Raw genomic sequence first — 24,142 nt, 5'->3', positions numbered from 1 at the left:
TCGGTTTGTGGGTTCGAGCCCTGCGTCGGGCTCTGTGCTGACAGCTTGGAGCCTGGAGCCTGTTCCGGATTCTGCCTCCCTTTCTCTCTGTCCTTCCCCAGCTCACACTCTGTATCTGTTTCTCTCAAAAATAAACATTAAAAAAAAAAAAATCTGAGAAAGTAACAATTAAGAGGGATTTAAGGAGAGGCACCTGGGTGGCTCAGTCAGTTAAGGGTCTGACTTCAGCTCAGGTCATGATCTCAACGATTTGTGAGTTCAAGTCCCCCGTCGGGCTCTGTGCTGACAGCTTGGAGCCTAGAGCCTGCTTTGATTCTCTGTCTCCCTCTCTCTCTGCCGCTACCCTACTTGTGCTCTCTCTCTCTCTCAAAAATAAATACTAAAAAACAAAAACAAAAACAGTGACCTAAGGAGACATGATGACTAAAAGCAATGTGGTATCCTGGATGGGGTCCTGGAACAGGAAAGGGACATTTAGTAAAAACTAAGGAAATTCAAAAAACAAACAAACAAACAATGAGCTTTAGTTACTAATAATGTATCAGTATTGGTTATTAGTTGTGACTACCATTTTAACATGTTGACAATAGGGAAAACTGCATGCCAGGTATAAAGGAATTCTCTGTACTATCCCTGCAACTTTTCTGAAAATCCTCAACTATTCTAAAATAAAAAGTGTATTTAAAAAATAACACATGGGGGTGGGGGTAGGGAGCGCCTGGGTGGTTCAGTCAGTTCACGTATGGGTTTGAGTCCCACATCAGGCTCTGTGCTGACAGCTCAGAGCCTGGAGCCTGCTTCAGATTCTGTGTCTCCCTCTCTCTCTGCCCCTCCCTGTTCGCACTCATATCTCTCTCTCTCAAAAATAAATAGACATTAAAAAATTTTTCTTAAATAACACCTGGGGGGGAGGTGAGGGGTTAGAAAGAAGAGTTCATAAAGAAAACTAAAACTAAACCATGTATAGTCACAGAGGTAAGAGGAGAACAAGAACAAATTGGTGATCCTCAAAAAAAAAAAAAAAAAGTTTCCAGCCCCACTAGGCCCCACAGTCAATTAAAAACTAAATGTTTCAAGGGGCGCCTGGGTGGCTTGGTCGGTTGAGCGTCCGACTTCAGCTCAGGTCATGATCTCGCGGTCCGTGAGTTCGAGCCCTGCGTCGGGCTCTGTGCTGACAGCTCAGAGCCTGGAGCCTGTTTCGGATTCTGTGTCTCCCTCTCTCTCTGCTCCTCCCCTGTTCATGCTCTGTCTCTCTCTGTCTCAAAAAAATAAATAAAACGTTAAAAAAAAAAAAAAAAAAACTAAATGTTTCTGGGCACCTGGGTGGCTCGGTTGGTTGAGCGTCCGACTTCGGCTCAGGTCATGATCTGGTGGTTAGTGACTTTCAGCCCTGTATCAGGCGCACTGCTGTCAGCCTGTCAGCACAGAGACTGCTTCAGACCCTCTGTCCCCCTCTCTCTGCCCCTCCCCGCTTGCACTCTCCCCAAAAATAAACAAAAACAGAAAATGTTTCATGAAATTTTTTTTAAAGACAGTTTTTTTAACGTTTATTTTTGAGAGAGAGAGCTTGCACACAAGCACACATGTGTGCAGGGGTGGGGCTGGAAGGAAGAGCAGAGAGACGGAGAGAGTCCCAAGCAGGTTCCACACCATCAACTCAATTCAGGGCTTGAACCCATGAACCGAGAGATTCATGACCTGAACAGATATCAAGAGTCAGATGCTTAACTGACAGAGCCACCCACGGACCCCATCAAGAAATTTAACTCTTGATTTCAGCTCAGGCCATGATCTCACAATTCTTTGTAAGATCTAGCCCTGCGTTGAGCTCCATGCAGATTTGCTCTCTCTCTGTCTCCGTCTTCCCCTCTCCTGCTCACACACACTCACTCACTCTCTCTCCAAAAAAAAAAAAAAAAAAAAAAATTTAATTTATACAAGCATAAGAAACAGCATTTTAGCTGAGATTTACTTTCTATTTTATGTTTTCCAGTAAAAATTTTCTTTTTTTAATCTAAAGAAAAAAGTACAGCAAGGGCACCTGCGTGGCTGAATCATTAAGCATCCAACGCTTGATTTTGGCTCAGGTCATGATCACACAGTGCACTGGCAGCATGGAGCCTGTTTGGGACTCTCTCTCTCTCTCTGCCCCTTCCCCACTCTTGCTCTCTCCCTCTCTCAAAATAAATAAATTAACATTAAAAAAAAGAGTATAGCAGTAATTCTACACATCCAAAATTGGACTCATCTTCACCCTCCCCAATTCTGACCCACCACAGCCTTCTCCTCCTCCTCTTTCTGGGCTCCCCATCACAGGAAGGGCACCCCCAACCATCCTGTTGCTCAGGCCAGAAAGTTGGAAGTCAGCCATGATTCCTTCTCCCTCATCTCTGCTTCTAGTTACCATGACCTGCAGATTCCACCTCTATGTTTCTGTTTCTAGTTCTCTCTCTCTCCATTTCTATCACTTAGGCCTCAACACTTCTCATCTTCTCTCTCACCATAAAAGTTTTCTAAGAATCCTTCTTTCACATTAGCACCCAAATGATTGTTCTAAAATGTAAATATGATCAAGTCATCTATAAAAATGGGGTTGCTGTAAGGATTAAAATATGACAATATTTGTGGAAAGTTTAGCACAGTGCCTGACAGGCACTCAGAAAGAAAAAAGTCAGATCTTAGAGGTTATATCACCATCCTCCCTAGGATCCTCCAGTATTTTTTCAAGATGAATTTCAAACTACTAGCATAGTGCTCAAGCCCTAATGACTTGGCTTCTGCCATGCCTCTAGCTATCGCCAGCTACCTCCTTGAATACCTGTATCCTGGTCACATGGTTATGGAAAGTTATGAAGCATCCCACTGAAATAAATTATAATGATAAAACAAGAGACCATTCATGATAACAACAAAAAGACAATGTTTAGTAACAACTTCAAGAAGAAATGATCAAGGGGTGCCTGGGTGGCTCAAGTGGTTAAGTGTCTGACTCTTGATTTTGGCTCAGGTCATGATCTCACGGTTTGTGAGGTCAAGCCCCACATTGACCTCTGCACCAAAAGTGCAGAGACTACTTGGGATTGTCTCTGCCCCTCCCCCAACTTGTGCCTGCAAAAATAAACATTAAGGAAAAAAAAAAAAACAGAAAAACTAGTTCACCATTTGAAGAAATATAAAATTCAGTTACTTACAAATAAGTAATCCCCGCAGTTTACACCAAAATCAATTCCAGATAGAATGAAGACTTAAGTGTAAAAACCGGAACCATGAAAGAACTAGAAGAAAACCTGGGAGAATACATTTATAATGTTGGATTGGTGAAAGCTTCCTAAACATAACAAATGAAGGAGGGGGGAGAGGGAGGGAGAAAGAAAAGAAAAGAAAGGTAAAAACCAAAAGAGGAAAAGCATACTTACTTATTACAATTTTAAACCCGCATTTACGTTGACCCACCAATTTCCATTCTAGATGTCCATCTCACAGCAATACTGGCATGAGTGTCCAAAGCTATATTTGAGAATTTCTCAGCAGCACTGTTTATAAAACACTGGAAATTGCCAAAATGTTAATCAGTAGGGGAATAGTTAAATTATAGTGCCTGCATACTATATACTAAGAAGTCATGGAAAATAACAAGGGGCGCCTGGGTGGCTCAGTCAGTTAAGCGTCCAACTTCGGCCCAAGTCACGATCTCATGATTCGTGAGTTCGAGCCCCGCATCGGGCTCTGTGCTGATAGCTCGGAGCCTGAAGCCTGCTTCGGATTCTGTGTCTCCCTCTCTCGCTGCCTCTCCCCTGTTCATGCTTGCACTCTGTCTCTGTCAAAAATAAATAAACTTTAAAAAAAAAAATAAATAAATAAATAAAATAAAAATAACAAGGTAAGGGACTCCTGGGTGGCTCAGTCAGTTAAGCGTCTGACTCCACTACTGCTCAGGTCATGGTCTGATGGTTGTGAGATGAAGCCCTGCATTGGGCTCCTCACTCAGCATGGAGCCTGCTTAAGACCGTCTCCCTCCTTCTCCTTCTGTCTCTCCCCCTGACTGCATGCGAATGTGTGCACACATGTTCTCTCAAAAAACAAATACATTTTTAAAAATTAATTATTTATTCTGACACGATGACAATAAATTAAGTGAAAAGTACAAGTTGCAAATAGCATGTATGATATACCATGTCTTTACCAAAAAAACTCACATACTAACTTACTGCTAATCTTTTCATATTATTTTATGTAAATAAGAATGCCTAAAAGTGCTGAGTTCTTTTACTGAAAAGCTAGATTTTTCATGCAGACATTTTTATTTTTTCATTAATTTTTTAATGTTTATTTATTTTGAGAGAGAGAGAGAAACAGAGCACATGAGCAGGGGAGGAGCAGAGAGAGGAGACAGAGAGAACCACAAGCGGACTCTGCACTGTCAGCTCAGAACCCAATGAGGGGCTCAAACTCACAAACCTCAAGATCATGATCTGAACTGAAACCAAGAGTCAAACACTTAACCGAATGAGACACCAGATGCCGCAGGACATATTTTTAGCATCATTAAGTTTCTATGAAGGAAAAATATTAGAACATATGTGATGACAGTTTTAAGGCCACCAAGAATTACCCAACTTTGCTACTGGGGTGACAAATTACTAGTTCAAAGCTTCAGTTGACAGGAGAGAATTTTACACTTTTTAAATTTTTTTAAGTTTATTTATTTATTTTGAGAGACAAAACTCAAGCAGTGGAGGGGCAGAGAGAGAGAAAAAAAAATAGAAAATCCCAAGCAGGCTCTGCATGGACATGGGGCTCAAACTCACAAAACTATGAGATCATGGCCTGAACCAAAATCAAGAGTTGGACACTTAACCGACTAAGCCACCCAGACACCCCTTAAGTTTAATTTTTTAAAATAAATACTACAAATAAACATTCCAAAGTTACAAAATGGTAGATTGTGAAATATCTCCCTCCCATTCTCCTCTCCCCAAAGGCAACCATATGACAAGTTTTGGGATATCCTTGAGAAATATTCTATACACATACAAGCAAACAAGCACATAGTTTTCCTTTTCTTAAAACCAACTTTTATACCCCCTTTTTTTAAAAATTTTTTAAAATGTTTTTATTTATTTTTGAAGGAAAGAGAGACAGAGCATTGGGGGGGGGGGCGGCGGGGAGAGCAGGACAGGGGCAGAGAGAGAGGGAGACACAGAATCCGAAGCAGGCTCCAGGCTCTGAGCTGTCAGCACAGAGCCTGACGCGGGGCTCAAACTCATGAACTGTCAGATCATGACCTGAGCCGAAGTCAGACGCTCAACCGACTGAGCCACCCAGGGGCCCCTATTTTATTCTTAATAAAGAATTTAGCTCACTTCGCTTGCAGGTTTTAGAAGAATTTTCAATATCACATTTTATAGCCTTACGTTGACTTCCATCTTTCTCAAAGTTGTGGGAATTTCAACTGAATTCCTGAGGCTAAAGGAAATACTAAATACAGTAATATTTAAGAAACACTAGACTTAGTACTATTTATTGGGGAAACTCAAAGTGATTTAATATATATACTCTACTTATATGCTTAACCAATGTTAGATTGACAAACGCATAGTTTATACCATGGTAAAGTCGGAGTTTTAGAACGAAAACACCTCAAAACATATGAACAAAATTTATTGTTACTGTTCTCTATTAGTTGTTCATATTTTTACACTTGCTGGTCTCTTGATCTGGGATACCCATCTGCATGGTGCAAAGTTCAGCACCTCAATACTCCTTTACTGGCATTTATAACACAATTCGTCGTTTTTTGTGTGATGAGATTCTTGAAGGCAGGGAACATAATTTAAATGATCTTTATATTACCAAACCCTAGTACTCTGCCTGGCAGTATTAGACTTTTAACAAGTGGTGGTTAAAATAAAAAAGTTTATACCAGAGCTGATAAATCGAGAAGGTAATGACAAGACCTAAAGATTAGGTCTTGTCAGGGGCACCTGGGTGGCTCAGTCGGTTAAGCATCTGACATGGGCTCAGGTCATGATCTCATGGTTCGTGGGTTTGTGCCCTGCGTGGGGCTCTGTGCTGACAGCTCAGAGCCTAAAACCTGCTTCAGATTCGGTGTCTCCCCCCGCCCCTCCGCCCCTCCCCCACTCATGCTCTGGGTCTCTCTCTCAAAGAGAAACACTAAAAAAAAAAAAAAAAAAGATTAGGTCTTGTCAGCCAGAGCAAAAGCACAGAGAAGCAAAGCGTTTTTGGAAAACAGCAGGTAGTTTGGTGTGACTGGGTGCCCAGTTTAAACAAAAGAGTTATTAAGTCTAAAAAGGTACGCATCAGGAGGCCTCCAGAGTAAAGTTCAAAATCCTCCGCTTAGCAAGATACATCAAAAGGGTGTTCCCCCAAAAAGCTCTGAAGACTAGCCTCCGGCCACCAGCAACCTTAGCTCTGGCAGTATCCAATTACTTGCAATTTCCAAGAAGCATCACATTCTTTCACCCCTTAGCCTTCCCTTGTGCTTTGTCCTTTGCTGGGAAAGCTCTTCTCCCTTCTTTAAAACTCAGCTCAACTGCTGCTTTCCCATGGACGCTTTCCCTGTTCCATCAGATTTTATATAGGAGTCTCTCCCCTGCTGACCTCTATTTTGTGGTTCCCTTAAGTCCATTGACATGTCCGGTTCCCCACTAAAGTCTACGCAACATGAACCAGGTTTCATCATTGCATCTCCATCTTCTTTGGTTGTAGATACTCCGATGTTTGGGATTACTGAATATAACAGATTCCGTTTTCCATTATGCCCCCTGGACTCATTTGAAAGCGCATATACTCACTCTACAGACTGTAAACCCAAGTTTACAGACTGGTAGGGCTTAAAATTTAGGTCAATTAAAACGACTTGTTAGCCACGCTTGCTGCCCCTCGCTAGCCAACAGGGTGAATGCCAGGCCAGGAGTCCAAGGTCCTAAGTTTGCACCAAGGCATTTCAAACATTTCCCTGTGTCCAACGTGTAGGACACAGCCAGGGCCAAGGCAAATAACATGTGTACAGGGGCCAGGACTTTCACAAAGAACTCCTCCCACTTGCAACTTGATGGATTACAAGGCCACGGACTACGCGTAAAAAGGAGCAAGATCCAAGGCCTGTGAGGTTGCCCAGAACAAGCCCAAACCCCTTTGCTCGGCATTTCTTCCCCAGCGGGCTTCCAGAATCTCAAGGCTGAGGAACAAAGCCAGTTAGAGACGCCCAAAGAGGCAAAAGAGGGGCCGGCGGGGAGGAGGAAGGGAGGGCTTTGTTCTGAGAGGTTCTCGGTCCGAACTCAGCTCCCTCACGGGGCTCTGTTCCCAAGCCCTCCACGCCATCACAGGCCGCAGCCACGGCCCCGCGCATTTGGGATTCCGGAATTGGCCGGGTACTGCACCGCTCCTGAGCAATCTCCGCTCCCGCCCAAGACTTCCGCGCTCCCCGGCCCACTGGGTGGAGGAAGGAACTCCAGAAAGTTCCACGAGCGCCAGGAACCAAGGCTTGCGCCCACCCCCACAAGGCCCTTCGGCACAGCTCCTCCCAGTCCGAGCGCCCCCGCGCCGTTGCCTAGGTAACCGCGGGGCGGTGGCAGCGGCGAAAGGGGCGGGACTTCCGTCGAGTGACGCGCCAGGACTCGGCTACAAAAGACGACGGCTGCGGCGCGCCGGGCGGAACTTTCCAGAACGCTCGCTGAAAAGCGGAGGAGCGGCGGCTGCCCGAGCTGCGCCCAGCAACGCGCTCCTTCCCGCTCCCCCACACCGGCCTCGGCCCCCTCACCGGTGAGTTTCAGCTCTCGCGCTTCCTCTCGTCCCAAGGCCGGCGCCATTGTCGGCACGGGGAAGCCGGATGGAGCCGCGGTCGGAGGCGGTTGACTCCGCGTGGGCGGGAGGGTTGTCGGTTCCTGTATTCACGATTTTCTTTTGGGGAGGGCTGGTGGGTTGCCGCAGCAGTCTTCCGCACGCGGTGAGTGGCCTCGAGATGTTTCCTGAAGCATTTTCCACTCTATTTAGCCCGAGGTCCCCAAGGACTTGGAGCCCTCAGCTTTCCAATCGACCCCCCTTCCGTGCGCGCCCCCGCGTCCCCTCTGCTCCGGCTTGCTGGGGGTGGGCGACCATTCGCGCACGCGCGGAAGGAGCCAGGGGGCGAGGGGCTGCGGAGGGAGCGGGGCGGAGGCTGCGGTCGCTTCTCCGAGATCCTCTTTGTTGAGGGCTGGCTGGGGTTCTCCCACCCCTTCGGTCCCAGGTGGGAGGAAGAAAACCGTAACGGTCTGTACCTAACGTAGGGGGCAACCTAACACCATGGAAACTACGCTGACTCCTGGGGGCGAGAGGTGTTCGGTAGTGAAAGTAGAGATGCTATAAGTTCTTTGATTGAGAAACACCCTTAAGATTGCCGGGGGGAGAGCTCGCTTCGTGGTGGCTTAAAATCAGTTTCATAAACCACTCCTTTCCCTCCTCCCTCGTGTCCAAATGTTTTTTTATCTAGGGTGTGTAGGGCTTATCCGATTTACCGGAAGATAAGGATAACGTAAGAAGTGAGCCTATTGGTGCTCTTTTTGATTACTGCTGTCATACTGGGAAAGAAACAGGAAGAATCCGGATAATAGTGGCGTTAAGTATGGAGCTTTCCTGTGGGAGAGTGGGGACCAGCTGCTACAGAGAAAGGCCTGTGAATTATTCCCTGATAATTACTAGCTGATATTTAGTAAGAATTTATCGCTGAATTACCAAAGGATTTGTTACCTTCTCTGAAGGTTAGGGAAGGTAGTGTTCTATCAGATTTGGGAAAGAGAAGATTTCTCTGCCTTAATTCTGACTTTTCCTAATTAATAGTTGAAAGTTAAAATTGCATTTTATTTCAGGCTGTAGAAAATGGTGAAAGAAACTACTTACTATGATGTTTTGGGGGTCAAACCCAATGCCACCCAGGAAGAATTGAAAAAGGCTTACAGGAAATTGGCTTTGAAGTACCACCCTGACAAGAATCCAAATGAAGGAGAGAAAGTAAGTGATGTACTCCTACTTTTTTTTTTTTATGTGTTCAGTCTTAAATGTAGCTGTGTAATTCTTTGCCAGGTATATACTATTTCCATTGCAGTCTGACAATGAGTATGTGTAATACAGTGATTGTTTTTGCAGCACTTTTTTTCTGAAGGGAAATTTTCTTTCTCTCAAACAGTTTAAACAGATTTCTCAAGCTTATGAAGTTCTCTCTGATGCGAAGAAAAGGGAATTATATGACAAAGGAGGAGAACAGGCAATTAAAGAAGGTGGAGCAGGTGGTGGTTTTGGCTCCCCCATGGACATCTTTGATATGTTTTTTGGAGGAGGAGGAAGGATGCAGAGAGAGAGGAGAGGTAAGAATAACCTAGTCCACATGCAGCAAATTAAAGTAGCCCTTTGTGAAAGTAAATTCTTGAGAAATCATCTGTTTGAAATGCTTGTTTACATGTTGGTATAAAGTTGCAAACTGACAAACTGCCACTTTGATGTAATTTTTTAAAGTGAGAGGTAACCAAAAATAGCTAAGTCAATCAAGTTCTAACAAGTGCTTGTAAAGTTCTCCAATATGTATGACATTTGGAAGGTTAGCAACCTTTAGGTAAAGGAATAGAGTATAGGAACATAGTATTCAAAACCCTTTTTAGAGATATTTGACCCCTCCCCCACCCTTCAGCCCAGTTGGAGGTGGTGGCCTTGTTCAAAGTGAGTTAAAGTGCAGAAATTTAAAATTTCCTCAGGGTCATATGTAGCAAGGCATCAGAGTCAGGATTAGCTTTTATTATGTCCCAATAGCTTACAGTCTGTTTAATCTCGCTTCAATTTAAAATATTTTAAAATATGTACCCCTAACATTTAACAAAAATGTAGTTAAGGAACTTAAAACAATTTGTAATCAAAGTTAATTACTTAGGATGATTTGTCCCACAGAAAAACAGCTGGGTTTTTTTGGGGGGTTTTTTTTGTTTTTTTTTTTTTTAATTTTTTTTTTCCTTTTTTTTTTTTTTTTTCAACGTTTATTTTTATTTTTGGGACAGAGAGAGACAGAGCATGAACGGGGGAGGGGCAGAGAGAGAGGGAGACACAGAATCTGAAACAGGCTGCAGGCTCTGAGCCATCAGCCCAGAGCCCGACGCGGGGCTCGAACTCACGGACCGCGAGATCGTGACCTGGCTGAAGTCGGACGCTTAACCGACTGCGCCACCCAGGCGCCCCTTTTTTTTTTTTTATTTTTTTTTTATTTTTTTAAGGAATGGACTAGCAAAGTCTGACTCCCATTAAAAGGTTTTTTGGTCATGAAACTGGAGGATAAGTCACACTTCAGGAATTGTTTGCTCTCCCTTCTCTGTAGTCTCAAATCTATAAAGGGTAAAGAAGGGCAGTTTTTAGCATGCCAGAATCAACTACATGGACCTGTATTTGATACAGAACCAAAGGTGGAGCTAGGAGGAAAAGGATACAGTTAATGGTGCTTCATTGGAAAGTAAAAATACTCTTTAGGCATGCTCTGCAGATAAGAGTGAGGGAGGTTTTTCACTGAGGCTTAAGGCAGTACTCATTCCTGGTGGATAAAAGTCATTGTGGAAGAATCATTAGCTAGGAACTTATTAATTAACTATTGGCAAGTGACTTCTTTGTAGCCTTTGTATCCTTATGCAATCTCTTTTCCATTTCACATTTTAAGGTGAGATATGGCGCTGCTTTATAGCCACTGGCCACATTTAAATAAATTTCTTTATAGTAGCCATTCTTAGGTGCTAAACAGCTACACGTGATTAGTGGCTACTGTATTAGATATCATGGATATAAAATGTTTTTATTGTTGTAGGTGTATTGAATAGGACTGTATGAGAAATACAGTCTTTAACTACTGTTGCCCCAAAAGTAAATATGCCACACTTCAGAAAGAAGTGGAAATTAATAGCCTTCTGTAGAGACTGAATAAATATGTCTGCTTTCCTGGCGAATTTTGCTTAGTTGGAACTCAGTGTGCTGAAGGATTTTTGGATGAAGAAATGGTTGGCCATGTTCAATACCATACTAAGTGAAAGGTTTAGAGTATATTAGGACAGAAATGCAGTTTGGATTAATTTATTGTGAAACCTATTTAAATAACATCGATTTCCCAAGTGATTTTGCAGTTGAGGTTTTTGATTAGCATGGTTTATAAGATGGTCACAAATATGTCCTTGGGCAGATTATTCAATGTCACCCAGTTTTCCTCAACTGAAATCACATCATAGTTCGTGGATCATGTGTGATAATGTGGCCAACTTCTATGTATGTGATAGGTGCTCAACAGATGTGTCCTGTGAGACTAGTCTTTCATTATTCTTTACTATTTTTAAAGTGCAATGAACACAAACATAAGAAATTTCTTAGATTTTTAACGAGCTGTCATTTATTCTAGGTAAAAATGTTGTGCATCAGCTCTCTGTAACCTTAGAAGATTTATATAATGGTGCAACAAGAAAACTAGCTCTGCAAAAGAATGTGATTTGCGACAAATGTGAAGGTATGTATGGTCTTTTCACACCTTTACTATAAGTGAAAATGAGACCAAAGCTCTTCTAGATAAATAAAACTGACAGTACTCTACCTAAATCTTGGAGAGTACAAGTATGAAGAAAACCTCCTGAATCCACCACCTTTTTCCACGTGTGTGTTTTATTCCTTTTTTTTTTTTAACGTTTGTTTATTATGGATGGGAGGGGTGCAAGGAGAAAGGGAGACAGGATCCGAAGTAGGCTCTGCTGCACAGAGCCTGATGTGGGGCTTGAACTCCTGAAACATGAGATCATGACCTGAGCTGAAGTTGGACCTTAACCAACTAAGCCACTCAGGGGCCCCTTGTATGTTTTAAATACAGTTGGAATCAATCTAATTTGTGGTGTCTTTTTTTTCCTCAACATTATTCAGAGTTGAACACTTCTGTTCTCTTTAAAACTCTTATGTCATTCTAATGGCTTCCCTGATTTGTAATAATGGTTTAAACAGTGTCTTCTTTTTTGGACACTTAACTGTTTAGACCAGTTTCTGGGTGAGAACATGTAATCTTAAGTTATTTGTTTGAAATAAAGGTATTTTCTAAAGAGAATACATGCTTTAAAATGTTCTCATCTCACAGATAAAGTATTCCTAAAAATTGTGCTTTGGGAGCACATGTTTAAAACAAAAATCTGGGGGCGCCTGGGTGGCTCAGTCGGTTAAGCGTCCGACTTCAGCTCAGGTCATTTCACGGTCCGTGAGTTCGAGCCCTGCATCGGACTCTGGGCTGACAGCTCAGAGCCTGGAGCCTGCTTCAGATTCTGTGTCTCCCTCTCTCTCTGACCCTCCCCCATTCATGTTCTGTCTCTATCTCAAACATAAACATTAACAAAAAAAATTTTTTTTTAAATCTGAAATGGTTCTTTGGAAAGACAGTAAAAATGTTATCTATTAACTGAAGCTGGTGGTGGCTATATTTTGTGAAATATAAAAAGGCTGAATTGTAGATTTTTAGGACAGCATTCCATCAAACCTTGGAAACTGAATGTAGTGTTTAAGAACTTTGATTAATATTAAAACATTCATCATATCCAATACTAAATTCCAACATTTCTTTTTAAACTGTTTAGGCCGAGGTGGTAAGAAAGGAGCGGTAGAATGTTGTCCCAATTGCCGAGGTACTGGAATGCAAATAAGAATTCATCAGATAGGACCTGGAATGGTTCAGCAAATTCAATCTGTGTGCATGGAGTGCCAGGGCCATGGGGAACGAATCAGTCCTAAAGATAGATGTAAAAGCTGCAACGGAAGGAAGATAGTTCGAGAAAAGAAGATTCTAGAAGTTCATATTGACAAAGGTGAGTTCTGAGTCACTTTCTTATTTTGATAGAACACTGATATCAGCAAATGATTGAATAGTGTTCTAAACTTAATTTTCTTCTATTAAATCATTAGATCTTCCACTTGTAACTGAAATAACGATTTCCTTGGGAACTGCTAGATTAAAGGATATGCCTTTTTTTTTTTTTTTTTTTTTTTTGGTAAAGATTTTAAGTATTCTCTACACTTACCAGTGGGGCTCAAAGATTGAGTCATGGGTTCCACTGACTGAACCAACCAGGCACTCCAGGATGTGCCTTCTTTTAAGGATAGGGGGGTGTAGGTAAAGAATTCAGGGGGTCTCCTATTTTCTTGAAATTGTTCTAAACTAATGAACATGTTTTAACTGGTAAACAAGAACTTATGAACATGTAGCAATGTCTTTCAGACATGGCTAATTTAAAATGAAACTATTACATAATGTGCATACTAATACGGAATTGTTGATCATATGAACCTCACTCCATATTACTACGTAAATCTGCATTAACTTATGCCTCTGTAATGTTGTTTTGTGTGATTTATGGTACTGCCCTCCTTTCACTTTTCCTCTCTCAGTTGGTCCATGTGTAGTCAGGTTTGGATTTTTTTGCTTTGATAGAACATCCCTTTTGCTACCAACAGTGTTTTTAGGAGAGCATTAGTTGTAAGTGAAGCCATATTTGCTGCTTTTATCCATGCTTTTTACAGTAGTGGAACATCGAGCAAAACCAAGTACAGTTGAATTGCTTCACTGCTGTAACAAGACAGCAACTTGGCCTCAAGAATAAAGACAAACTGTTCCTTTTCTTCTATGTAATACTGGTATTGTGGTTTAAGTTCTTAGTTTTTTAGAGATACATCCTCACGTATTTAGATTTTGCTTCAAAAAGGGATTGGGGGAAGGGTGTCTGAGTGGCTCAGTCAGTTAAGCATCCGTTTTCCTTCAGGTCATGATCTCTTACAGTTCGAATCGTGAGTTCGAGCCCCATGTCCCCGCATCTGGCTCTGCTGACAGCTCAGAGCCAGGAGCCTGCTTCAGATTCTGTGTCTCCCTCTCTGCCCCTCCTCTGCTCATGTTCTGTCTCAAAAATAAGCACTGAAAAGAATTTTTTTTAAATGGAGGGGGGAACATGGGTGAAGGTACTATAATACATGAAGCATTAGTCATGAAATGATCTGCTGGATCTAGTTTGATGGATATTCATTACGGTTTTGGCTACATAATAGGGGTTTCATATCTTTCATAATATGTAAAACAGTGGCTCTTGTTTGGGTCCCCTCAGTGATTGGTTCAGGAGACAAGCTGGATATAAGTAATGTTTATTGTTAATTATTATGGTTATGTTTGCCAGTTAACTGATTTGGTGGCAGCATGGGCCTTTTTATTTAATCCTCGAAACAGTCCTGATGAGGTAGGTGTCTGGGAAAGTTGGTATTTATTTTGGAATGTTATGCAACTTGCTTCCCCAGGGTAATCCAGCTAGCAGTAAATAGCAGCTCTGAGATTTGGAGCCTCACGTGGGTTTGCGTCTATGGTTTGTGTTCTCCTCTATGATCACTTTCTTCAGTAAAAAAAAATGGCCTGATTGAATCATGTGGGCATTCTTAGTCATTTCAGTAAATTTAGCATCCACAAAGACTTGAGCATTTTTTTCAGGCATACACAAACATGCAACAATTTCTTAATAAAGATTCTGACATTAGTTGGATGTTAAATAAGAGTGTAAAACTAATCTTTTGTTTTTAGGCATGAAAGATGGCCAGAAGATAACATTCCATGGTGAAGGAGACCAAGAACCTGGACTGGAACCAGGAGATATTATCATTGTTTTAGATCAGAAGGACCATGCTGTTTTTACTAGGTAAAAACTTAATTACTCAAACTGACAAATTGGATTTTTTTAAATGTGCTTTTCATTACTCTAAAAACTTACTGGAAATACTGTAGAAAAGTGTAGTAGAGTTAGGTTATATGTGGTATCTTTTCTAAAAGGCTGTTAGCCATTGTTTCAGTAGGCTACAAACAAAGATCAGATTTTGGTTTTTGGGTAAATTTAGGTAAATCGTTACCTAAAGGATATGCTTTTTTTTAAGAAGTGTTTTGTATGAATATAAATAGTCTTTGTGTAAGCAGTTAATTTGAAATGACCTAAACCTTTTGCCCCTTTTAGTCCAGAGTTTGTGGTAAGTTGAGTTGCTTTTAATTGTAAATAAATGTATAGAAACTTCTCTGTAGAAAACTAAATTAGTATATAAATTGAGGTCTGTTGCTTTGAAATGATACTGTTTATGCTCTTACAGTTAAGAATAAGGATTTGCTAACCCATGTGTTAAATATATAGCGATTGCTAATTTAAAGCTTTGGACGAGAGTAGGGATCCTATAAATCTGTTGGGAATGACATGAAGGAACTGGTTTTGAGTTAGTGAAAAAGAACATTCCTATAAGTGTCTTAAATAATGGGAAATGCTATCAAAGTCAGGATTTTGATGGGGTCATTTGAGGTGAATCTACTAGTTTTGTTTGTGTTTGTTTAATGCTTGCTTTTGAGAGAGAGGGGGGAAACAATCCTAAGCAGGGTCTGTGCTGTCACCACAGAGCCCGATGTGGGGCTCGAACTCAGAAACTGTTGACCTGAGCTGAAATCAAGAGTCAGATGCTTAACCAACGGAGCCACCCAGGCACCCCTGAATCTACAAGTTTTATTTGGAGAGTATTCTGTGGATAAGTTATTTTACTAATATGAACTGGAAAAGAAAGTCTAAGCACAAGGAGTAAGTGGGCTATATAAAATACAAAAAGTATTTCATAATAATGCAAAGCACTATATTAGTAATTCATGTAGGTCAGTAAAAAATTCTTTTATCATTTGGAATTGGTCATCCCCATTATTTAATTTCACAGAACCTAAATCCAGGACCCAGTTGGGAGTCTGTTCTGCCTCACACTATGTCCTTTCCTTCTTAATATCAGCACTTTTTTTTTTTTTAAGCTGCACTGTTGTGGGAAAATTTTTTTCCCCTTGTTAAGAAACCAGATTTAAAATTAGGTAATGGGGATAAGTAGTAGAGGCTACCTAGAATGAGTGGAAAGATTCTAAATTCTTACCCAGGAAATGGTTGGCAGGGTTGCTGTTTCTAGATCACAGCTGTTTTGAGAATTGGGAGAGAAAGGACTTTTTTTTTGTGAAAGATACCCTTGCTTGCTGTTAAGAAAACGGATTTGCCGGGGCGCCTGGGTGGCGCAGTCGGTTAAGCGTCCAACTTCAGCCAGGTCACGATCTCGCGCTCTGTGAGTTCGAGCCCCGCGTCAGGCTCTGGGCTGATGGCTCAGAGCCTGGAGCCTGTTTCCAATTCTGTGTCTCCCTCTCTCTGCCCCTCCCCCGTTCATGCTCTGTCTCTCTCTATCCCAAAAATAAATAAACGTTGGAAAAAAAAAAAAAAAACGGATTTGCCTACTGTGGTACTTCTAATCACTGGTGATTTGAGAGAATTGAGTGTATGTCATATTTATGTTGATAACAGGCGAGGAGAGGATCTTTTCATGTGTATGGACATACAGCTGGTTGAAGCACTGTGCGGGTTTCAAAAGCCAATATCTACTCTAGACAACAGAACCATTGTCATTACCTCTCATCCAGGTATGATAACTTAGATGAGCTTGTCAGAGTATTTTCGCGGTCTGCTGCTAGCTAGTATATAGGCACTGAGAAAACTAGTATAATTACTTGTTCAGTTAAGTCTCTCCCTGAGCTGAGCTGAAATTGTATGGTAATTGGGTTTCTTAAGGAAGCCCCTAAAAACTGAAAGGTAATTGGATTGCTTCACATATATTTATTCCTGTCAGTGAGCTAGGACATTACTCTTTATTTTCCCCGCCTCATAAAAATGTGACTGTATTTAATAAAACTTGGCTTCTATGTTTTTAGGTCAGATTGTCAAGCATGGAGATATCAAGTGTGTGCTGAATGAAGGCATGCCAATTTATCGTAGACCATACGAAAAGGGTCGCCTAATCATCGAATTTAAGGTAAGCTATAAAGTAGCCTGGGAATACTTGACAATGATTAGCTTATTAAAATATAACAGAATTACATTTCTGGATGGTAAAGCACATTATAGTCTCTTGTTCAGGAAGAAATGAGCTAACACAAGGCTATAATTAGGATCTTATATTTAGTTCAGCAGAAGTACTTAGCCATTGTGAGTTTTTGGCAAAATACTACAGTGCTTGGTTAATAGGATGGTTCATAAAGCAACCCCCAACCATTTTTTTTCAATCTTAAATTGGCCCTTGACCAACAAATACAGCTTTTATTAAAAACATTTTTGGGGTTGCCTGGGTGGCTTGGTCGGTTAAGTGTCCGACTTCAGCTCAGATCATGATGTCGCAGTTGATTGGTCGAGCCCCATATTGGGCTCTGCTGACAGCTCAGCCTGAAGCCTGCTTCGGATTCTGTCTCCCTGTCTCTCTGCCCCTCCCCTACTCATGCTCTGTCTCAAAAGTATACTTTTTAAGAAACTTAAACATTTTTGGGAAAAGAAAGACTGCTTTTGTGAGGATGAATAGCTTTGTTTAAATTCTGTTACAAGGAATTAGTATGTTTTAGTGTGGGTTCTTACATTGGCTGAATAGAACCATAATCATCACAGTGCAGTTTTACTCCGATGAGGGTTTTTTTTTTTTTTTAATGCCTTAAATTCTAGTTAAGGCTATACTAGCTAGATGTTTTTGTGCCTTTTAGAACATGTGTTCTAACTTGGGATTGGCAGATTCACCAAAAGATAATGTTCTCAAGTGTTTTTCTGGGGAAAATGGGTCAATGGTAATATGTCTAAGGAGCTACTTGGTTAAGTAAATCAAATGGAACTTACAGTGGAGATTTCTTTTTATAGGTAAACTTCCCTGAGAATGGCTTTCTCTCTCCTGATAAACTGTCTTTGCTGGAAAAGCTCCTACCTGAGAGGAAGGAAGTAGAAGAGACTGATGAAATGGACCAGGTAGAACTGGTGGACTTTGATCCAAATCAGGAAAGAAGGCGCCATTACAATGGAGAAGCGTATGAGGATGATGAACATCACCCCAGGGGAGGTGTTCAGTGTCAGACCTCTTAATGGGGCCAGTGAAGAACACTGCTGGCATTTTATATGCAGTAGTGAACGAATGAAGGACTATAATCATAGCTCACTACTTGCTATTATTGTTTTTGTTTTAATATTCAACTATAGTAGTGTTTTAAAAGTTAAATGAAGAATAAAAAATATAAAAGCTCTGACTTTGCCCTGTATGTATGATGAATTCAGTGTGCAAGATAAGTTTAATACTTGTAAAAACTACTTTTAAAAAATCTCCCCTAGCATTTGTTAGAGGCCCGACGTTGTAATTGATTTCAGCTCTATGTACATGAACTAGTTTAGACTGAAAATGCTAGGTAAATGTATTGACTTCAGTGTATGACCCTTAATTGTTAAGCTATAAAGTTGAAACTTGTGTTTAATTGGCAATCTGAAAAAGAATTTGTAGAGAAGTGTTGGTCTGTAGTTCTATTAAGTGGGATTCATTGTGATGCTTCTGCATTTATTCTGTTGCCTCAACTGTTACTTAAAGATGGCATGCTGTGTAATTTGGCCTGTGATATCAGTGGTGGAAAGGACACCTTAAGAAGGGGTTTATCATAATCTGCTGTTTGAGGGCTTGCACTTGTAGAACTGCATTCCCTTCTGTGCCATCTTTTTTTTCATATATATATATTTTACATATATATATATATATATATATACACATACATACACACACCAGTCCTGGTTACACTTTTTTTCCTTCTCTTTGGACCATGATAAGCTTCAGAGTAGTGACTTCGGGAGCAGGGTAACTTAGAGTGAAGAGATATTTACACAGAAAAGTAAATTTGCATGTATGAGCTAGGAAGGTGTTTTTTAGGTATGTTACAGGCTTACTTTAAACAATTTAACTTACGCTCCGAAGTAACTGTAATTTAATGTTGGTAGTATAGCAAATTATGATGAATAGCTTTAATTGTATGTTTAAAAGTCATGTTCACAAGCTTAAATCTGGATATCAGAATTAAGCAATTCTTGAAATGTATGAATGTCTCCTTAATATACTGATTACAAAGCATTTCCAGTGTGTCACTACAGGCTTTTTTTTCCCCTAGATTAAAAGCATTGGCTTTTCATTAATTAAGATAGGTAATTTGTCATTTAACTAGTTAAATGGGTAATTGAAAATGGTACTTAACTATAGTTGAATGTTAAACAAGGGTGGGGAGTGAAAGTGGGTGAGGGGTAAGTAATGAGCCAAAAGGGTTTTTAAAAACTTTGCAAACACTGGTGTGAAAATGTGAAAGTTTTTACCCATTTATCCTGATTCTCCTGCATCTCCTGTAATCAGTAAGGTTAAACATTTCTCCAGAAGTGGCCCACATCTAAGTTCCCCTCATAGAGCACATTTGAGTTAAAAAGGAGAAACTAAAACAAAGTTTTCACACTTGCAGTGTTTGTCATAGTGAAATAATTAATAACCTGTTATTTTTAGATTGTCATTTTTAGTCAGTACCATACAGCTACCCTTGTGTTTGGGTATGATGCCAGGTACTCAGGAAAGCACAACAAAGTATGACCAGAAATCTTAAATTTCTCCAAAGAACCCTGAGTTGTAATACATATAACATCTTAAAAAATTGAAATCCTCATGTTTAACATCAGTCATTGAGGGCAACTATAAATTACAACCACAGTGAAATACTACTTCACACCTACTAATCCAAAATGAAAATAGGTGAAACCGTGGAGAAATTGGAACCCGGTACCTCATTGGTAGGAATGTAAAATGGTGTAAAAGTTGAGCAGTTTCTCAAAGAGCCTACAGTTAGTAATTGACTCCTTGGCTAAGTGAGATACTTGTTGCCAGTGTTATCTGTAAAATTCACAGTAGCCAAGGAGGAGCAAACCCATACCCAACTAATAGACAAAATGTGATGGTGCGTGTGTGACAGGACAAATTATTGTATGTGTACTTAAATGACCTATCAAGGCAAATTCATACACCAGTTACCAAGGGCTAGGGGGAAGAGGAATGAATGGTTAATGCTTAATTGGTTGTGATAAAGTTTTAGATAAACAGTGATGGTTCTACAAGGTTGTGAATGTTATTAATGCAATGCTACTGAATTATACAGTATAAAAATAAAAGAAAGATAGAAATCTGAAAAGGAAATAGTTAACCAGGAAAGGCAGAAACCGTTTGTAGTTTAAAAGCTGCCCCTGAGAACTTGGACCAAGGTCATCTCTTAACAGCTCTGACCAAGTCTGCTACAGGAATGCATGTGCATCCACACAAGTGGAGTTCCTGGCCCTAGCACTAATGCTTGCTCTGATGCCTTCCCCATCCACTCATACTTGTAGGGAATAAGAATGTCCCATGAGGGTGCTAATGGAACATGGTGGCAGATCTTCCTGTATGTGAAATTAGCATCAGGTCTTTTCTGCATATGGTACTGCTTCTCAACCTTGGCTACACTTAGTTACCTGGGAAACTAAAAACGTGAGCCCCACCCCCACCCCACGCCAGGATTTTAACATCATGGAGCTGGGTGTAGTAGCTTAAGCACCAAGATGTTTATCAACAGCCAAAGTTTAACACTACCAACATAGGGACATAGTCCTATTAACCATCTAGGATAATGCATTGGTAAGAGTCCAATAATGGCAGCCTTTGACACTGCAGTTAGAAGTTTGAGGCTCAGACCAGGGAGCTTCCCAGCTTAGATGTACACTTCATCACAATATCTTTTTTGAAATAATGTAGGAAAAATGTAGGGTGTAAAAATACAGTGAATGAAACTGCTAACAAGCTACAGCAAAATAAAGATGCTCTTTTCAAGGGTTTCTTAAGTCCTGAACAGTTACCACTTAACTGGGTTATATCTACAACCTTGTGAGGCAGAACAAGAATCAAAACATCCATTTTAGGAGTGGAGAAACTGCCCTCTAGTGTTCTGGATCTCAAAACAGTAAGGTTGATGAGCCCCAGTGCCACGATTGCAGATTCCATAGGTCAGGGACAGGACCTGAAAATTTACCTTTGATTTATTTACTGGATGACAGAACCACTGCTCTGGCCCAAGTAAGTTAACGGTAAAAACTGCAGTCCCAGTTGTCATTCAGTGCTTTTACTCATCTCACTTCCTGTGGCCGGGTTAGGTAAATAAATTGTAATGGATTGTGGAGACACAATTCATGCATTCTTTGCCTGTTCCCAGACCTAAAGAGAAGCAGCTAACAGCCAGATTCAAAGAATAAAGAAATTGAGCTTTGGAATTGCACCTGGCTTTCAGTGTGTGCTCCATGAACAAGGTATGGGAACCTCTGGAAGTCCCTTTCTTCATGTGTATTATGGAAACCATAATAGGCTGTACTTCATAAGAGTAATTCAGAGAATTAAACAGGGCTGCTTACATAGGAAGGAAGGGCTTTTAGTACAAGTTGAAAAGCAACTGAAGAAAATAATTGTACCTGAGATTTAAAGAAAGGTTGCCTTGAAATCCCATCCTCAGATTTCAATGTATCCAGAGTCACAAATTTATTTTTTTATTTTGAGAGAAACCAATGGGGAAAGGGCAGAGAGAGCCAAACAGGCTCTGTGCTGATAGCCCAGTTGCTGACGGGCTCAAACCCACAAAACTCATGACCTGAGTGGAAATCAAGGGTTGGACACTTAACTGAGCCACCCAGGTGCCCCCAGAAATACAAATTTAACAACTGAATGGGGAATAGGGCAAATATCCTTACCCTACTGAAGGAAACTTTACTGCTGTGTATTTTAAGTTGTAAGTGCTGGAGACAAATACCAGTTGTATCTGTAGGCTGCAGCAGAGTACCTACTTTCCTAGCTACCTGATGGAACATGTTTTCGTAAGAATGCGGGTGTCCACCTCTGCCCCCACCCTGCCACACAGTTTGGATATGTTCCAGGACCCCCAGTGGAGGTCTGAAACCTAGAAGAGTCCTGAGCACTATGCACTGTTTCTCCCTATACATACATACCTACCTATAATGCTTATAAATTTAGCACAGTAAGATTAATAGAAAAACAAAATAGAACAATTATAAGAACATACTGTAATAAAAGGTGAATGTGGTCTCAAAATAGTACTGTACTCACCGTTGTGATGATGTGAGATGAAATGTCCACATGAGATGAAGAGAGGTGAATGATTAAAGCATTATGACATGCTGTTAGGTTCCATTTGATTTTCTGATGCTAAGTCAGGAGGAGGATCATCTGCTTTCGGGCCGCAGTTGCCTGCATGTAACTGAAACCAGATGAGGGACCGCTGTATGCCATTGGTTACTGCCATCAAACTCCCATTTGCTTATCCTCTCCCGTTGATACTGGTTAAGAGGCCAACAAACATGATCTCTGCCATCTCTTTGTAAAGTGAAAAAGCAGTCCAGTGGTACCATCAGACAGACACCTCCAGCCTCTGACAGTTGGCTCCAGCCAGTGCACAGCACCCACAGCTCATCAGAGACTCCCTAGCCCAACGATGCAGGCCAGCCAGGTTCCAGCACTGCTCTTCTTTACCCAGACCTGGAACAAGGGCACAGAGACCCCACTGTGTGCCTAGAGGGTCTAAGGCCCTCAAGCAGCTCACAGAGAGCTGGACAGTGGTACGGGCTGGCATGGGAGTCCAGAAGCCAGGGTGGCCCTTCTCTCACCTCAGCTTCAGTCCCTGGGGCTCCTCCCATAAGAAAAGCTATGTGCAGAGTAAGTGCAAATACCTTTTAGGTTTGTACAAAAGGAAGTTACAGACAGTTGCACAAGGGTTTCCTGGGAAAGGCGGAAGACTTAATTTTTTTTTACTTTTGTTATGTTAATTCATTTAAGAAAAAAGGTACATTTAATGACTCTCAATCCAGGCTTCTCTTCACCTGGTCTCCCAAGACACTGCATGCATTGCAAGAATCCCACACTGCAGTGCCTGGAAGTCTCCTTCAGCTAACTTTGACCACCAAACCCCTTCACCCACAGCTCCTGCTGGTCCTTTTATGGTCAACTTCAGGAAGCCTTTCCTAACTCAGTGGGGCTTATTATCAGGTGCCCTTCTCCTATCCCACCATTTCAATTACACCTTTTAGCTGGCATTTCTTCCCTGTTCTGACAGGAACCGGTCTTACTAAGCCATCTTCAGCACTAGGTACAAGAACAGATGTTTGATAAAATTCCAAGAAGGAATAAGTGAACATGTGCTGACCAACTAGATTCTTGTTCTTCGTGAGCACAAAGTTACTGTTAAAAAAACAAAATTCAACTGAGTAAATTTTGAGATCCAATTGACTTACTTCAGCAGTTAATGAATCCAGCAGCATCCCATCTAACAGGAGCACTGAAGAACTGCACAGAACAAAAGGCTTTTATACACAGAAGGGGGTGGGAAAAGGAGATCTCTAACAAGTGTGGATTGTTTCAGGCAAGGTTACCTTCCTATGGGGGCCAGAGGGGGTCTATCAGGTAGATTACCTCATAAATACTGAATTCCAGATTCACTGGTTAATGATTACAGTCCTGGGACAGGCCGAAACTGCAGTTTGGGTAGGTATTAAATCTTGGCCAGTGTGGAGCTTAGCACAAGGCCAGCACAAGGGACTCCACTTTAGGCCTGTTGTTTCTCATTCTTAACAGTACTGCTCAACCATTCACAAGGTCATGGGCTAAATATAAAATCCCAATTTCTTGAAGATATTTCTAAAGGATTCTTAGCACAAGCTGTTTCCTCTTTCCACCTTAAACTTCTTACATGAAAACTTTTCACTGGGCTGTGAAACTACATTCACTTGAATTCATGGATTTATGGCTAATGTTTAACTCAAAATGGCATACACTGTCAAAAAGCTGCAGGTTTAATGGCAAAAGGAAAAAAAAGTTTTGGGAATATGACTGAGGAAGAGGGATTTCTTAGTGCTGCCAAGGATTAATTCAGCCAATATTGAGCATTATTGTGCCAGGCAAAGGATCAGGCTATATTTCACTCAAAGGCAAATTAGAACACTATAAAACTTTGTTTTTTTAAGTTTGTTTATTTTGAGAAAGAGAGCGAGCAGGGGAGGGGCAGAGAGGGAGAGAATCCCAAGCAGGCTCTGCACTGCCAACGCAGAGCCTGATGTGGGGCTCGCACTCACAAACCGCAAGATCATGACCTGAGCTGAAACCACAAGTCGGACACTTAACCGACTGAGCCACCAAGGTGCCCCAACAATGTAAATCA

General features: G+C 41.2%; 2 protein-coding genes across 2 annotated transcripts in view; one reads left to right on the top strand and one right to left on the bottom strand.

Annotated features, from left to right (window-relative positions):
- Positions 1 to 8,612, bottom strand: part of APTX (aprataxin) — a 338,894-nt gene extending 330,282 nt beyond the window's left edge. The window contains exon 1 of the mRNA XM_047830691.1: positions 7,784 to 8,612. The gene's annotated coding sequence lies outside the window, so the exon portion shown is untranslated. The remainder of the gene's footprint in view (positions 1 to 7,783) is intronic.
- DNAJA1 (DnaJ heat shock protein family (Hsp40) member A1) lies at positions 7,633 to 18,382 on the top strand. The gene is made up of 9 exons (XM_047830689.1): positions 7,633 to 7,785; positions 8,868 to 9,009; positions 9,185 to 9,362; positions 11,417 to 11,521; positions 12,624 to 12,851; positions 14,603 to 14,717; positions 16,380 to 16,495; positions 16,784 to 16,884; positions 17,751 to 18,382. Exons 2-9 carry the CDS (start codon positions 8,878 to 8,880, stop codon positions 17,967 to 17,969), a joined length of 1,194 nt encoding a protein of 397 aa, XP_047686645.1. The 5' UTR covers positions 7,633 to 7,785; positions 8,868 to 8,877; the 3' UTR covers positions 17,970 to 18,382.
- Positions 18,383 to 24,142: the final 5,760 nt, after the last annotated feature.

This window comes from Prionailurus viverrinus, chromosome D4 (genome assembly GCF_022837055.1).
Source record: "Prionailurus viverrinus isolate Anna chromosome D4, UM_Priviv_1.0, whole genome shotgun sequence".
Classification (NCBI taxonomy): Eukaryota; Metazoa; Chordata; class Mammalia; order Carnivora; family Felidae; genus Prionailurus; species Prionailurus viverrinus.
The sequence above is the reverse complement of the archived record's forward strand: the minus strand, read 5'-3'. Positions and strand labels throughout refer to the sequence as shown.